General features: G+C 37.7%; 1 protein-coding gene across 2 annotated transcripts in view; it reads right to left on the minus strand.

Moving 5' to 3' along the window:
• Positions 1 to 16,071, minus strand: part of mdga2a (MAM domain containing glycosylphosphatidylinositol anchor 2a) — a 143,378-nt gene that overhangs the window by 35,748 nt on the left and 91,559 nt on the right. For both annotated transcript variants that reach the window (XM_079386072.1, XM_079386073.1), the window contains 2 exons: positions 14,074 to 14,343; positions 6,315 to 6,463 (listed from right to left, as the gene is read on the minus strand). In XM_079386072.1, the coding sequence (XP_079242198.1) occupies positions 6,315 to 6,463; positions 14,074 to 14,343 (419 nt within the window). The remainder of the gene's footprint in view (positions 1 to 6,314; positions 6,464 to 14,073; positions 14,344 to 16,071) is intronic.

Genomic DNA, 16,071 nt, shown 5'->3' on the forward strand with positions numbered 1-16,071 from the left:
TCTTTTTTTTTTTGTCATTTAATAGTTACATGACATGCAGGTAAATAAAATATATTTCACAATTTTTATTAGCAAGTTTTACTTTTTATTTTACATTAAAATATATATATTTAGATTATTTCTTTTAATTGTACAATTTTATGAATGATTCTCACAAACACCCTGCAATTCCCTCAGGAACCCACATAAAAAACCCCCCAAAAAACTAAGTACTTAAAAACAAAAGTAGCGCAGGCATATTAAACACTCTAAAGTTGTAGAGCAAGTAACGTGGAACAAATTCCCAGAAGCAGCCTGAGGTAAAAGGCTTCATCTCAGCACTACATGGAAAGTATGATCAATAGAGAGATTCTCACAATGCTGTTGAAACATTGCAGAGATATGATGACACACTTACAGCGTGAATGCAATTCAAACATGCTACAACAAGTTCTTGGGGGTAAAATGGGGGGCTGTTGGTCACCTGTCATCCCACAGGTGCTTTATGGCTCCATTTTACATTGGGCACTGACTGATAATTGTGCTATTCATTTACTTGAGATAAGAAAGCAGCTGTAATTTCAAAGGAGGAAATTAACTCTGTGAAACCTTGAATATGAAATGGAATATATTCCTGAACTGGATAACAAAAAAAACAACAACAAGGCTTTGGAAATGAGAAACAATATGAGTATTTTCCACACCAAAACATCTCGTATACGTCACACTTTTAGGAGCCAAATTTGGTTTATGTCTTCTATCAGGAATTCAGAGGAATTAGATTTCTGTAATGTGGATTTGGAAGCTTTATGTGCAAATGCCTTTACCACGCCTGGAAAACTAAACAATGCAGCAGTTAAAAAGGCTTCTATTTCTCCTCTAGCCTGGGAGCTAAAGATAGTGCTAAAACAATATCATTAAAGACACTTAATTCCCATTAAAGTAAACTCTGAAATCCCTTTAATTAAAGCTGAATCGTTATACAACATGCTTTATAACATCCTCTAAACATAAGGCTGGAGCAACTTGCAGCACTGCAGAGGTTTAACCTTATATGTCATCTAAGTTAGGATGACTTTTACAACAGCGTGTTATGTGCCATAAGCACAGAAAAAATGTTAAGAGGGCTCGTTAAACTTGAAGTACGTAGGCTGTGTAGTGAAAAATGAGGTCATAGAAACATTAGGGCTGTTCATAACTATAGCTGCATGCTGGCCTTTACTGCTGCTGTGAGACCAGAGCTCTAGTGGCTTTAATAATCCTTGAGGATCTGGCCGAATATCAGATAATTTCTATATAGAATCTGTGATTATGCAGAAATCTTCATGGGGTTGTATGTCTATCCCAGCGACACTGCAACCAAAAATGCACAAATGGGCTAACTAAAGCAAATACTGAAACCTGTAACCCTTATTTACACAGTACTGTAATAATTATCAGGCTCGATTAGGAAATTAGGAAATTTAATTTCACTGCAGAGAAGCAGTTTATAATAAATGTATACTATTTACTATTATATGTTTTATCTAATATATTAATATTATTATTCATTCTATAGCTATATTACATCATTGATAATGGTTACATTTAACAGTGTTATCACATTACTTGTGTTTTTAAAGATTTACTTTAAGTGTGCATTAGATGAATGTAATCTCAATGCAACAAAACAGGGAAAATGGTTAATACTGAAAAGTAAAATGAAATAAACTATAATACTGGCTGATTTAAGAACACTGCTGAATTTATGTTGTCCCATAACAAGGGCTGACTACTTACCTGTCAATCACTCACCACGCTAAAATAAGGGTTTAAACTATGACAGTTACATAAGTCCTTAAAACAAGTAAAAAAATAAATAAATAAACAGGAAAACATTCTGTTTTTAAGGTTAAAAAACATTAAAACAACTTGTTTTTTAACATTAGGTTAAAAAAACAGGAAAAGCGCTTAGATATACATGCAAAAGACTTCAATGACTGTCTCTAGTTTGCTTGACATCTACATGCAGTGATTAAACAGCAAGCATTTCATGAAATGCTAGATTCAAATTATATTTTGAAAATACATTTTTGAAGCAGTAATGTGTATTTAAGATGCATTAACACACTGACATAATAGTCAAGGAATCTTGAAATCTGATCACAAGTGGCCATAGAAGCCAATGCTTTGATTCTTACTGAATCTTTTCATTTGGCATATATGTTTCTCCACTATAATTTTAAACAGAACGAAAGGAAATAATCAGTCTGAAAGCCTGTTATCCACCAAGCAACGCGCACTGAAGAATCCCGGTCGCAGGATACACTGTTCAACATTTTTTACTAGAAATTACATAAAAGGAAATAAAGATATTCAAAATAATCGTTTTTATTACTCTGTCCGTGCTCACAGCCTCAAAGAGTGTTAATATAGTACGTGAAGGCTATAAAAAGCAAGGGTAAGCAATCTCATTCCTAGGGGATCCATAAACACGCCAGAACCCCGCAGTGAAATTGCCCGTCCCAGGGTTAGGCACTGAAGCGCTGCCTAATATGCTTGGCTGGCAGCGTCTCCGTTAGCTTGCACACACTCCAAACCCTCTCATTTAGGATTGTCAGGCTAAGACTTCCCATGCCCGTCGCGTCCTGGAAATGTCACTAGCCAAAGCGGCGATGAGCCCACAGAGCGTTGCGCGGCGCTCGCGTCGACAGGTGACCAGGCGAGACAACAGGATGGATGAGCACGTAGGGGTAAAGCGGCATGTTAAACAGGACAAATAAACTGCAGAACAACAGTTGGCGAACAAAAAGGATGCGCAGAGGCCATGTAGAGAGAGAATATAAGGAATTAGCGAAGAGGCTAGACTCCTCCATCATGATCACAACAGATGAGTCAATCACTACCCACTGCAGGCACAAAACACAGCTCCACACCCACACGTGCACACAGACACACGGAAGCACCGAACGGACGCCCCCGCAATCGCTTCACACAGCTAACCTCTGTTTGCAGGGTCCCATCCTTGATTTCTCCTGTAAAGCTTATCTTATTACAGCAGCTTCATCCCACCGGACACAGCTGTTAATTAGTTTTCTGCCCCTTCTCTTGTTTTTGACTCTCTCTCTTTCTCTTTGCGGTGCCAGGTGTGCTTTCAGTTGGGAAGTCATCAAGGATAGTACAAGGCGTCCTCTCTATAGTGCAAATGACACGCATGCTGTTATTTCTCTTTTAGAGTTAATGAATTAAATGCTTTCTGCTGATAAAGGTAAATATGAAATGACAGATGCTGGGAAATAATGATCATCTGAAATCAAATAGATAGAGCCTTTTTCTTTCAAGCCTGTGATTTGCATCTTATGAAAAATAGTCAGCTTTTTGCTACATGCTTCAAATTATTTATTAGCAAAACTAATGGAGGACATCAATAGCAACATTTCATGGACATTATGGGAGGCATGGATTTGATTATTTTTTGATTCTTCAGTCCATCCACTAGATCATTACACTCCAGAGGACACATGCAGATGGGTAGTTGGCATGCTGCGGTGTGACATGCTATTTTGCATCTACTACCACTTTAAACACCATTTTGCTGATTCTTTTATAATCATTATACATGCAGCCTTGGTGACCCAATATAAATAGAGAGAATAATGAAATATCTTTGTAGTTTTAAAAAGTAATTTGTCACACTGTAGGGCCCATTAAAACGAGCTAGTGAAGACAAAAGTGATTCAAAAAATAAGAAATAGTGACCAGTTTCCAGACCTTAGATACACTACCATTCAAAAGTGTGGGGTCAGTTAAATTAATCAGTTGAGACATTTATAAAAGAATCCTGAAAAAATATATCATGCTTACTACAAAAATATTAAAGTGATATAACCCATAAGATCTTACAGACAACAAATCCGAGAGCTTTCTGACTCTGCATAGACAGTAACGCAACTACCACAAAAAGCATTCTTGTCTTTGAAGGTCTTACAGGTTAAAAACGACATGAGGGTGAGTAATTAATGACAGAATTTTCAATTTTGGGTGAACTACCCATTTAAGCTGCAGCAAAACTGTTTTCAACATTGACAATAATAATAAATGTTAATTGGGCACCAAATCAGCATATTAAAATGACTCTGAAGGTTCATGTGTCACTGAAGACTGTGATGTAATGGCTGCTGAAATTTTAACACAGGATATTTTAAAATATACTAAAATAGAAAACAGTTATTTTAAATTGCAATAATATTTCACAATATTTTTTATCAAATAAATCCTGCCTTGTTAGAAAGAAACTTCTTTCAAAACCATAAAAAAATGACCAACTCCAACTGTTTGAACCTTTCCCTTTTACATTTATGTATATTTTAGCAGGAACATTTAAATAAAAAAGAAAATTCTATACAATGGAAGTTGATATTGACCACAGCCCCAAAGGTCCAGTAGCCCCTCACTGCAGAACAAAGATCCAGGGGGCGGGGCTGCATCCACATCTAGAGGGTGGAGATTGGTAGGTTTAGGGATCAGGGGGTGGAGATGGGTAGGTTAAGGTACGTGGGAGGAGTTGGGTCTGGACCATCTCCAAAGGTCCAGGAAGAAAAAAATAACAAACCACAAGTATAAAAGCAGTCATATGGCCTCAGAAGACTTGCAATTAAGACCATTAGTTTAAAAATAGTATGAAATGCTATTATATGGTCTTATTGGAGCTAGCTTTTACTCAGTAATTGTCCTTACTGAGCATATATATATAGCATACAAAAAGAGCTCCAAACAATTCTTCAAACATTTCTATTTTTGTGTTCCTGAAAAAAATGACAGAGTTCGGGTTGGCAGTAACATTAGGGTACATGATGACCTAAAGTTAATTTTTGGATGAACTATCAGCCTAACACTATGCCATTAAAAATAGGTTCATGGACATCTCTTGCGTCAACTGTCTAGAAAACAACATTACTCATGTGCAAACACAAAATTCATCTCAAGTTCAACAATCCCTTCAGTATTAAAAGCAGAGCGCTAAGACTACTAAACACTACTGATAATGCAATCCCAGAACACAAGCAAGGCAGAGACCTTGATGGAAATGGCAAAAAGCCTGAGAGAATGAGAGGGAGAGAGGAAGGAAAGGATACGGCGAAAACAACAACAACAGTAGTATGGCATGGTGAAACGTGCTACGTTTACTTTGCATTGACTTTGAGCACCAGTAGGCAGCCACTAGCAAAGGCGAATCTGACAAGAAATAAATCACCCCACATGATGTCATTATAAATGGCCGTGGACGCTGCCATTCCAGCTGAGCAGAGGAAGTGTGAAGTAGAGGGTGACAGAGCAGTGTGATGATGACTCGTAATTGACAACCGCACTGCTCTGCGTGACCACACGAGCCGAGGTAGAACAGTAAAGTGCATCGCAGAGCGCTAAAGCTCTTGGTCAAATATTAGCCCGACTCAATAAACAGAACGTATCTGTTTCACTGACATGAACTACGTAAACAGTAATCATAGATGTCTCTCATGAATCCTAATAATGTTCCTTGACTTATCCTATATGTGTAGGATGTTGACAGTTGAGCTTGTTCTAACTCAATACTAATTTAGCACTTGTAATAAGCAGTTGTGCACACCATTCTGCACACAGGCCAAATGTACCATTAACATGGACGCTACACTAAAACAATAGAGATGCGAACAGTCTATAAACAATTACATATTGCCATGAGCACAGCCTTTCTCCCATAGTCTTTTTCACAGCCAAGAAGGTGCATTTAATTTGCATTGATTGTGACTGTTAAAAATATGTCTTAGTATTCTGGTAAACAGAACATTCAGCATTTTTATTTAAGAAGAAGCAAAAAAACTATCCTCAAAATTTAGATATAAAGGTTCTAGTCTTATTTACGGGCCAATGACATGATGCTCTTTTTCACCTAGTAATTTATTCAAGAAATACAAGTAAATAAATGTATTTAAATATAAATAAATATATATACATCCTAGCATGCTTATAATTTACAATACAATTTAATTGTATTAATTTAATTTACATTTTTTTATTACAATACTGCTGACAACAGGAAATGATGTCATAGAGCCCTGCAGACCCTCATGACCATGTCACAAAGTTAATAAGTCTCTTAAATGATCAGATAATTTGAACCAAAAACTTCACATTAACAATTTCTTTATATGGTATACCACACAAAATCAATATGAATACAAAGAGTAAACCATACATCTTACATCTGCTATGAATTCTGAAATACGCCACTGATAGAACAAAAAGAAGAGAAGAAACTTCTTTTTAGGTAACTACTTGACACCATCTTTAAGTAAACGTCCAGAGTCACTCACCTGCTTGATACCAAGTCGATAAGCCATGATACGGTCGACCGCATTGGGATTCATTTGAGTCCACTGGAGTTTGAAGCCGTAGACGCGAGGTTTGTTCTGCCACAGAGCGTTGTAGGTGTCATAGTAGAACTCGGGTGCATAGGCTTTACCTGAAACAAAACAAATACATAATGGCTTATTACTATGTACTATCTCATTTCAGTCATGGTCACGGTTAAATTTGATAAAATTAAACAAACAATTCAGACAGATTTACAGATGTGAAGATTTTTGTAGCTTGTGTTGGCTAAAAGCTGCATATGTAAAATTATTGTGGTGAATGCCAGTTCGCGGGAAAGTTACAACTCGGAAGGTTAATTGAGTGATATCGCTGTGTATATAAAAGGCATCCCCCTGAATTGAGGTATGCCACGTTATCGTGTCACTGCGTCACTGTCGCTTCTGGAATCCCGCCGTTCTGAGTCTGAGGTATGTGTGCTTGGTGTTTAGTTCATGGTCGGTATGTGTATCGTGGATTTAACAAGGTTTTGTGCAGCCGGTGTTGGTCCGTGGAGTTTATATGACTGCCTAAGAGGGTTGGTTTCCCCAGCGACCATGTTATATTGCCTGTTTGGAAAGAAAACGACTGCAGATATATGTTGAGTGACCTGAGAGACGACTGCTCCTCTACTTGGTGGGTAATGTAATTGTATTAGTGTGGGTACTTAATATGAATGAGTTTGTGGCGCTTTTGTATGACGTGCTCTTTTTTCCGTTCAGTGATCAGTATAAGGGATTGGTTTGCCGGATATTTGATGAAGTCGAGTTGAGGGTATGTAAAATGATTTATACCCCTACGGGCATTCAAAAAGGTATACATTTTTAATTTGTCTTTTAGTGTATTTTAGCCTCGCAAGGGTGACATGCTCTGTGACATGGCCTAGCCCCGACATTGCTGTTTTGCTTTGGTTTTTCTTATGGTTTACTTTTACTGTTTTTGCGGAAATGGTGTTTTTGTCTGTGTTTGTTTCAGTGTTTCTGATTGGAGTTGTTTCTTTTTGTGTGTGAAATAATTTTTTTGTAATAATAATTACTATTATTAGTGGTAGTTTCTGTTAATTTAGAGATTTATTTTGTATTCTTCTTGTTTTGATTTTGTGTTGATTTGTTATTGATTTGCTGAAAGTCTATCTAATTCAGTGTTTGGTAGTAATATCGACTCGCTGTAATTATTATAATTTTTTTCTTTAGGAGCGGGGTGAGCCAGAGTGGGCGGGCTAGTTGGTGTGGGAGTAGAAGCTCTCCCTTTTTGTCCAAAGTGTGGGGTGTAGGTTTTTGCTTGCAGTGTAATTCCACCAGAGTGTGTGGGTGTTTGTGAGATTTAATTCACCAAGGGCTGGTTCATCGTGGGCTATTGTAATGCCCAGTGCTTCGCCTGCCCACTCTTTGGGGTACCCCAGCTCAGTTAGTAGATTTAATTTAATTTATTGATTGTGATGGTCTTTCTTTATTGTTGTGATTCTGGGCCACTTGTCGTCATTTTATTGTGTGCTTCACCCTGGTTTCAATTTTATTTATGATTTAATAAAATTTAATTGATCTGTATCCACGCCTCCTCGTATTTGGTCATTTGTGGGAGTGAACAAGCTTGCGTGCTTTGCTTTGCTTTGCTTAGTATTTCCCCAGGTGTTTCGCCAGGGGTGGCGTAGTTGCTATTAGTGATAATTCCTACACCCTTATGCCACATTATATATTTCTCATTCCCTCTGGCTTGGAGCCTGATACTTAATCAAAATAAATTCATGAATCATTTGGACAAAAAGTAAACTACATGGTTTTGTTTTATAAGGTAATCATGCCTAAACAAGGCTAAATAACAAACTTAACAACTCCTTTAAAATGATGGAAAAGTGCCTCACTGCTATTATGCTGTATATATTTAGAGATCATTAAAAACAGACTGCTTTTTAGACCGGCAGGTCAATCGTCTGGTACACTGAAGTGATACTAGATACCGTGGATGCATTTACAAACCATTGCTAGAGGAAAACAGATAAAAAAAGAGGAGCGTTCTCCATCAGAGATACAAAGGAGACAGACACAAAGCAAAACCATTAGGAGAGCTCATCTCTCTATCTGCTGAAACCTGACAAGCCCATGAAAGAATATATGAAAACAAGAAAGAAAAAACTGTTTTGCATCAAGGCCTGTCTGTTACTCACCAAGCTAAAAAAACACTTGCAGAATCAAAGCAACAAAGAACAAATACATTATTTGTAGAGAGCACATGCTTTCAATTTAAGCTCATTAAATGAAAAGAAACTCTATGTTATGTCTAAAATAGCTGTTGTTACAGTACATTTCAAAGGCAGCACAGTAACCATAAACAAAAAACTAAATAATAATAATAATAACAACAATGTGGTTGAGTGGTTGTATGTCTGAATCCTAGAGCATTCTCTTATAAAGATAATTTTTCTGTTTCTAAAATAAAATATTGGCTTGTAAATAATTGGCTACATTGTCACAAAATGTTTTTATTAATTCAAATTCATAAAATAAAATCTATGACCAGCAGAATAAAGCTGTAAAAAAAATCAGTAAATTATATTATTTCTACACTATTTTTATTTGTAAAAATTTTCCACGGTTCTTCAGCTTCTTTCTGTCAGACAGGCCACTTCGTCCAGAGGCTCACCTCTCGACAGAGAAATTCTCAACGTCCAAGTCTGTAGAAACGTCTTGGAGGGTTATATTGAGAGGAGCAAGGAAAGGTGCTGATGTCTGCAGGTCAGGGATAAGGCCTGTCACCAGCACTTATTCTATCCCTGGCTTATTGAGAGGGAAAAATCTAGAGCCAATGCTAATGGGTCCATCGAGTTTACTCTGCTTAAGGCTTAGGGATAAATTTGACTCTGGGAATCAATGCTTGAGTGAAGGTGGAGAGAAAAAGCAGGAGCATCATAAACACAGAGCTCATAATTCAGCCTAAGATGGAAAAAGACAGTACTGCATGGATCAGTTGTCACTTATCAGAAAGGCAAAAGAAACCCATAAATTCCTGCAGCCGAGATTTCTAAGAGTGAGTCCACTATGCTCTATAATGGAAACGTACACATGCTTTAAAGTGCAAATCTTCGATCCATCATATTAAGAAATGTACAAAAATTCTGCATTAAATTCATCTCAAGGTGCTTCAGTATCTAAACAGATACTAAACCGATACCTTATATAAACATTTTTGGCACTGGTATAGCATGTACACCCTCAACACTCCTTAAAACTAACACTAACCTCCATTAATCCTTGATATATGTGTGTTTGTCTGTGTATGTAGACACTATTGTGTAGGTTTTAGCTTCAAAGACCATGCAGGAGACCTCTGGGACATGAATACTTGTGAAATTGAAGCTGGTTCCTGGTGTTTGTCAAACACATAACAGCACTGTCACGACAAAGAACCTGTGCTCATACTAAATCTCAGCACATGAATACTTTATTTTTGCCTCCCTAGCATTGTGCAGCCATCAGCTAGTGGGGAGTTCCTACTAACCCATCAACCACTGGACCATCATCCCTATATCTCAGGCACCCTGAAGCAAACCAACTCCGATTTTTTTAACCAAGTGACCCTGAATGCATCTTCCAAAAAATAAACAAAAACACTGTGTACACATTTTGCTATTTGTTAAACCTTGTCTTGTACACACATTTTTTCTTGTCTTAATGTTAAATTAATCAAAGATTAATAAGGTTATGTGAATCTCTTGACAGCCCTTGTTTTTACTGAATTTTTCTTTTGAACTTTCTATTTATCACAGGATCACTATTTCCCTAAAATATTGATTCTGATTCTGAAGTGACATACTGCCAAGTATGGTGACCCATACTCGGAATTTGTGCTCTGCATTTAACCCATCCAACGTGCACACACACAGCAGTGAACACACACACACCGTGAACATACACCCAGAGCAGTGGGCAGCCATTTATGCTGCGGCGCCCACATTGCGCTGGTCATTATGGAAATGATCTGGCTGTGTCTGTGTTCTTTAATGTGCGCATTGTTAGTAAATCACCCGCAGAATTTTCCACTCCCATCTGTGCTGTTTTGGAATTGCGCTCTTGCGCTATTTCGCCCTGTTTAGTAAGTCTGGCCCTTGGCTTTTAGGTCAGGATCTGAACGGTCAGCACTAGGGATGCATTGATCCGATACTCAGGATTGGTATCGACTCCGATACGGTCATTTTCTGCGGATCGGGTATCGATCAGTTGAGACCGATCCAAATCCGATATTGTGCGTATACTATTGTGTTATTGTTGAGCCCCACGAAAGGCACAAAAACATTATAAAGCACCATAAAGTTTTCGTGCACTATATTTCAAGTGTTCTGAAGCTGTTCCATCATTCTGCGCACGGGATGCGCATAAGCCCTTTCTGCTGCTCTATATTGGAGCCTTACTTTTGCGCAATGAAAGATTATTAACAGTCTTTCTTGTTCTGTCCTATCTATCATATGTTGCTGCCTTCATTACTGTGCTATAGATTTAAAAGAAATGCATTTTAATTTTATAGTAGCCTATATATTTATATATAAATGTATTTGCTTGTTTTTTCATGAATTTATTTTACAACAATTCAAAGAGCAATGTGTATTATTTCACCAGATTTAGTCCTACACTTATTCACTTTTATTTGTAAATAAAAATGTTTCACTAGGTTTTATAAAATTATTGTGCACCCATGATTTTTCTAGAGTATCTGTTGCTATAATATAAACCAAGTTTATAATAGTATTTTTGTCATAGATTATGATTATATATTTTTTCATTTGTTATTTTTCATTAAAATTAAGTTATTGATATGTAGTAGATTGTGTTTAACACACAAAAGAGTAACACACACAGACACACAGAGGTATAGAAATTCTACATCGATTTAAAACAAAAAAACTGCGCTGGTATCGGATTGGATCGGTATCGGCAGATACTCAGACTTTTCAGGATCGGATTTGAAAAAACGGTATCGTTGCATCCCTAGTCAGCACATGTGCAAAACAAAAACAGCCTCACTACAGTATCACACTTCATACATACATTGAAAACAAGTTGTTTTTCCTTGGCCATGTCTTTGTTTTGCCTAGGGCACATGTGAGCCAGGAACATAGGTACATGATACTCCTGTAGGGCTTTTTCTCAACTTACTGAACTTTCTGCTGCATTAATTGGTAACACCTGTTGGGTTTGCATTGCCTAGTGCTGCGTAGTTCTGAAGTGAATGCTGAGACTGTATTGGCCATTTGTTCAATGGTCACACAAAACCCTGTGGCCATGTGACATTCGGTACCGTCGCCTTCGTTCATTCGAATCCATCAGGCTTTCTTCACGATACAACATTATAGGAGCTTAACCTCCGATAAAACAGGCTCGACGTGGGATTTTCTGGCTTGTGCTCTTTTAACGCCCAGACATATAAAAACCCATATGATGACAACGATAAATGAGAGCTTCAAGCTCGTGCAGCATGTTCCTGCATCACAGTGAGCAGAGGCTCATCATAGATGCATGGTTTGTGCAAAATAATGGCCTTCAGCATGCCCTACAGAAGTGCACAGAGGAGAGAGAGAGAGAGAGAGAGAATGAGAGAGAGAGAGATGAGTATACAAGGAGAGTGGATATGAGTGATTTAATCCTCTTTTATGCCTGCTGAACAGAGCAGGAAATTGTCAATGCAAATTAAATGATTAGGGGTGAACATCTCCAAGAATAACCTATGCATCAGAAAGCAGGTAGCTCTTTCTCTCTCTCTCTCTCTCTCTCCCACATCCTCCTCTGGTCCAGGATGCCTCATCAACCAGCTGGGATTTCAGCCATGAATATTCAACAGCAGGGAGGGCAAAAACACGAGCTAGCAGTTCCCATTTCTAAACACAAGTATCTGGTGCAGTAGCAGGCATGAGATCAGGCTACTTATGTGGTGGCACGAAATCAAAGAGAAACTGCTCCACCGTTTGAACCAAATGTTCCAGGTGACATGGTAGACTGGATTTATCTGGGCCAAAACTTGAAGGAAAAGCAAGTGTGGCTTTTGAATTACCAGTAAAGTGACTAATGCTAGTATTGTATCCAAACAGTTTAATTTATTCTGTGGTTAAGCGCTTGTAGTTGAGATGAGCATTACATGTTATTAAAGAGGTGGTTGATTGCGATTTCACTTTTTTAAAGTTAGTTAGAGTGTAATGTTGCTGTTTGAGCATAAACAAAATCTGCAAAGTTACGACATTGAAAGTTCAATCCAAACGGAGATATTTTCTTTTAAAATTATAGCAGTTTAATGCCTACAAAAACGGCTCGTAGGGAATACAACGAGTTACTTCCTGGGTTCCTGTTCCTCGTGTCGCCTGCTCTGCTCTGCATCTGTCTCTCTCTCTCTCTCTCTCTCTCTCTCTCTCTCTCATTCAGATCATTAGCTCAGCTCCAATGAACTTTCTTCAATTATACACTTTATGTGCATAGACAGACAGATGTTTCACATAGCTATGAAAAGCATTAAACATGGACGCAGATGCGCTTACCGTACTGTATTAAAGCTTTAATCAATATAAAACCATATATTAAAAGCTAACATAAGCAGTGGCATTTACAAATAACAGCGCATATAAAGTATGAGACAACAACAAACAAAAAACACCATTAAGAGCCGTGCTTGCACAGGTTCTGCACGATTCTCTTCACTAATATTCTCTGCTTCTCAATTGGGCTCAAATTGATAAGCAATATTGACGACGTCATTGTTTACAATACAAGTGGAGCACATGCCGCTGAGGTGAGTAGCATGATGTTTAGACACGCACAAGAGGCGGTTTAGCCAATCACAACACACTGGACCTGCTAAAAAAAAAAGAGTCAACCACCCCTTTAATGACTGCATATTTAATGTGTAATATGCATACAAGAAAATATTTCCAGGACAAAATCAACATCTGCTTAATGGTCAGTTTTTTTTTTTTTTTTAAACAGGGTGCTTTAGAAATGTTTCTACATCATTAAATGTGATTGTAGCACAAAAATCTGTCAATAAATTACACTTGCCAAACAGGAACAGTTTTGAATCACAAATATACCGTAAACTGGTGATTCTCAACTGGTTTTGCTTTAGGACTTAAATTTGACATTGCAAATCAAATGGCGACCCAAAACAGAACCAAAATATTTGAATGTATAAGCAACAAGCACATGAGGAAAAAAGTTTTGCTCTGTCTTGCTCTGAATATCACAGCAATGATAATATTCAGCCCATTATTCAATGTGGCATTCCATTTAGACTACATTTCAATAAAGAGATGTGTCCCAATTCATATTCTTATGTACTAGTGTATTCTATGCCATTTTGTAGCATAAATACTGTGAGTAGTTTGTTAAAACTAAAAATTCCAAGAAGAAGAAGAAGTGAACTTCAAAAACTCAGATGATATACTAAATCCAATGTTTTGTCATAAAACTTCACAAAAGATGGCACAATTCAACAGGTCTAACTCAATCTGATATAATGACATCATTATCACATGGTGCCAATGACTGGTTCTTTTTGTGTCAGCAGCCAGTGCTTGCTGTAGCAGTTGCAACACGCAATTCAGAACCCTCCACCTTCCCCAGCTCCACCTGTATAGATCTGCTAGGGGTGATTCATGTATTCTATATATGGGGGTTATTTCATATATATGTTATATGTTCAGCAGCAGTATTTCTTTCATTTACACATGAATTTTACTTGTCTTACCTGTGACAAGGAAAGTACATCGGCCAGCTCCTGCTTCGTTTTTGATGTCACAAGTGTACGCGCCGTAGCCCTCACGGTTAAGGGCCCTTACGTGGTATTCTGTCTCATCCCGAGTATGCAGCTGGCCCACTGTGAGCAGTCTGGTGCCCAGCTTCCATTCATAATCCAGTACTTTTGAAGGGTGGGCACGTAAGACCCTGCAGCTCAGTGAGAACGGCCGTCCCAGACCCTGTCTGATCTCTGTATACACCGGCTCCACCGCGGGTGGATCTGAAAAAGGACAAACATTCTTATTAGACACAAAGCCCGTATTTACACAGGTGTCTACAGGAGTCAATAAAACCAATACAATTGAGAAACCTGTTCATTTGGAGAAGTATGAACTAAATATGTAAGAGATAAAATTTCATTGAAGTAAAGATTAATTCACAAAATCAACACTTTTTATGGTATAGTGGACTGTGTGTGACAGGAACCACCAAAGTTCCTTCTCAAAAACCACAAAAGCCATAATTTTGGTTGCGTTTTTGTGCTACTGCTGTACAGATATCACAGATGGATTTGAAAGTTTTATACTCACTGTGAAGCAGCAAAACAGCAGCAAAAAAGGGAAAAAATGCTGACTCATCTGCTCATAAGAGGGTGACCTGTCATGAATCAGTGATTCATGGAGTTGCGAGCCAACGCGCGCACATACACCATGATGCACACCATCAGAGAGCACAGCCTCGGGAGAGCATCATCAAACATAACATGATGTCCTTAGAAGGGCGCTGGCATCTGCACAGCGTTTGCACTTTTTCTGTCTGATTTGGAGAATCTTCCTGTTACTGTAGTGCACAGCACTTCTATTAATGTCCGCTGAGAGTCATGCGCTCTTACAGAAAGAGCCCAATGCACAGAATTCACACACCGCATTCTACTTTTACTTTTCCATCACATACTGTATATACTACACCATCTCTGTGTAAACCGGAATATTGATTACACTTTATTTCGATAGTCCACTTTAGACATTATACTAACTGTAAGTAACTTTGTTACTACATGCCAACTACATGTCAACTAATTCTCATTAATTTGCAACTACATGTCTACTAACTCTCAGTAGGGTAGGTTTAGGGTTAGTAGAATAAGCTGACATACACTTGCAAAGTTTCTGATAGTCAGTATGTTGTATGTTGTGGACCCATCAAAATAAAGTCTTAGAAGATATTAAACAGACAGTCTACTAATACTCTAATGACTGCTAGTTGACATATAGTTGCAAAGTTACTTACTTTTAGTAGAATGTCTAAAGTGGACTATCAAAATAAAGTGTTACCGGAATATTTATCATTTGGACATTTTCAGTGGCCCCAAAATGTATTAGGATACTTTAAAAAGCATGAATTTCAATGCCTTGGATGATAAAATTCCAAACAAATTGAGCTTGAACTTTTCAGAGCCATCAAAATGCCTTTTAACCAACTGGTCAAGAAAACAAATAAATAAAATAAAATAAAAATATATGATTTGACATTGATACACTGAAGTATGGAAATTGAAAATGAAAATGAAAAATGATTATCTCCACAAAAAGTTGTGGATGAGTGAAAATGTGATTCATAATGGTTGCTATGGCCATGCAATAACATCTTCCCAAAATAATGAATTTGACCATTTTTCTTGAAATTCTATCATCTGTATGGTTATCTAGGATGTCTTCAGTAGATGAAAGGAACAGTACAGGCAATACGGAGATGCAGTCCAGTAATTCAGACTATTCACACTTCACTGTGAGCATACACAAACTTACCTTCCATCTCAAACCCACAGTGGCAATCATTTGCAGCATGCTCATCTCAGTCCAATTTCCCATACTCACATTAAACAGCACATATTTCCACTGTCTAAAAGTGCTGGAAATCAGGAACATTAACTTCCTATACCAGACACAGATTGGATCTATGCTTCTCACAATTTTAAAGATCTAAAAGCAAACTTAAATTACTGAAA

The sequence above is a fragment of the Barbus barbus genome, assembly GCF_936440315.1.
Source record: "Barbus barbus genome assembly, chromosome: 30".
In the NCBI taxonomy this organism is placed as follows: domain Eukaryota; kingdom Metazoa; phylum Chordata; class Actinopteri; order Cypriniformes; family Cyprinidae; genus Barbus; species Barbus barbus.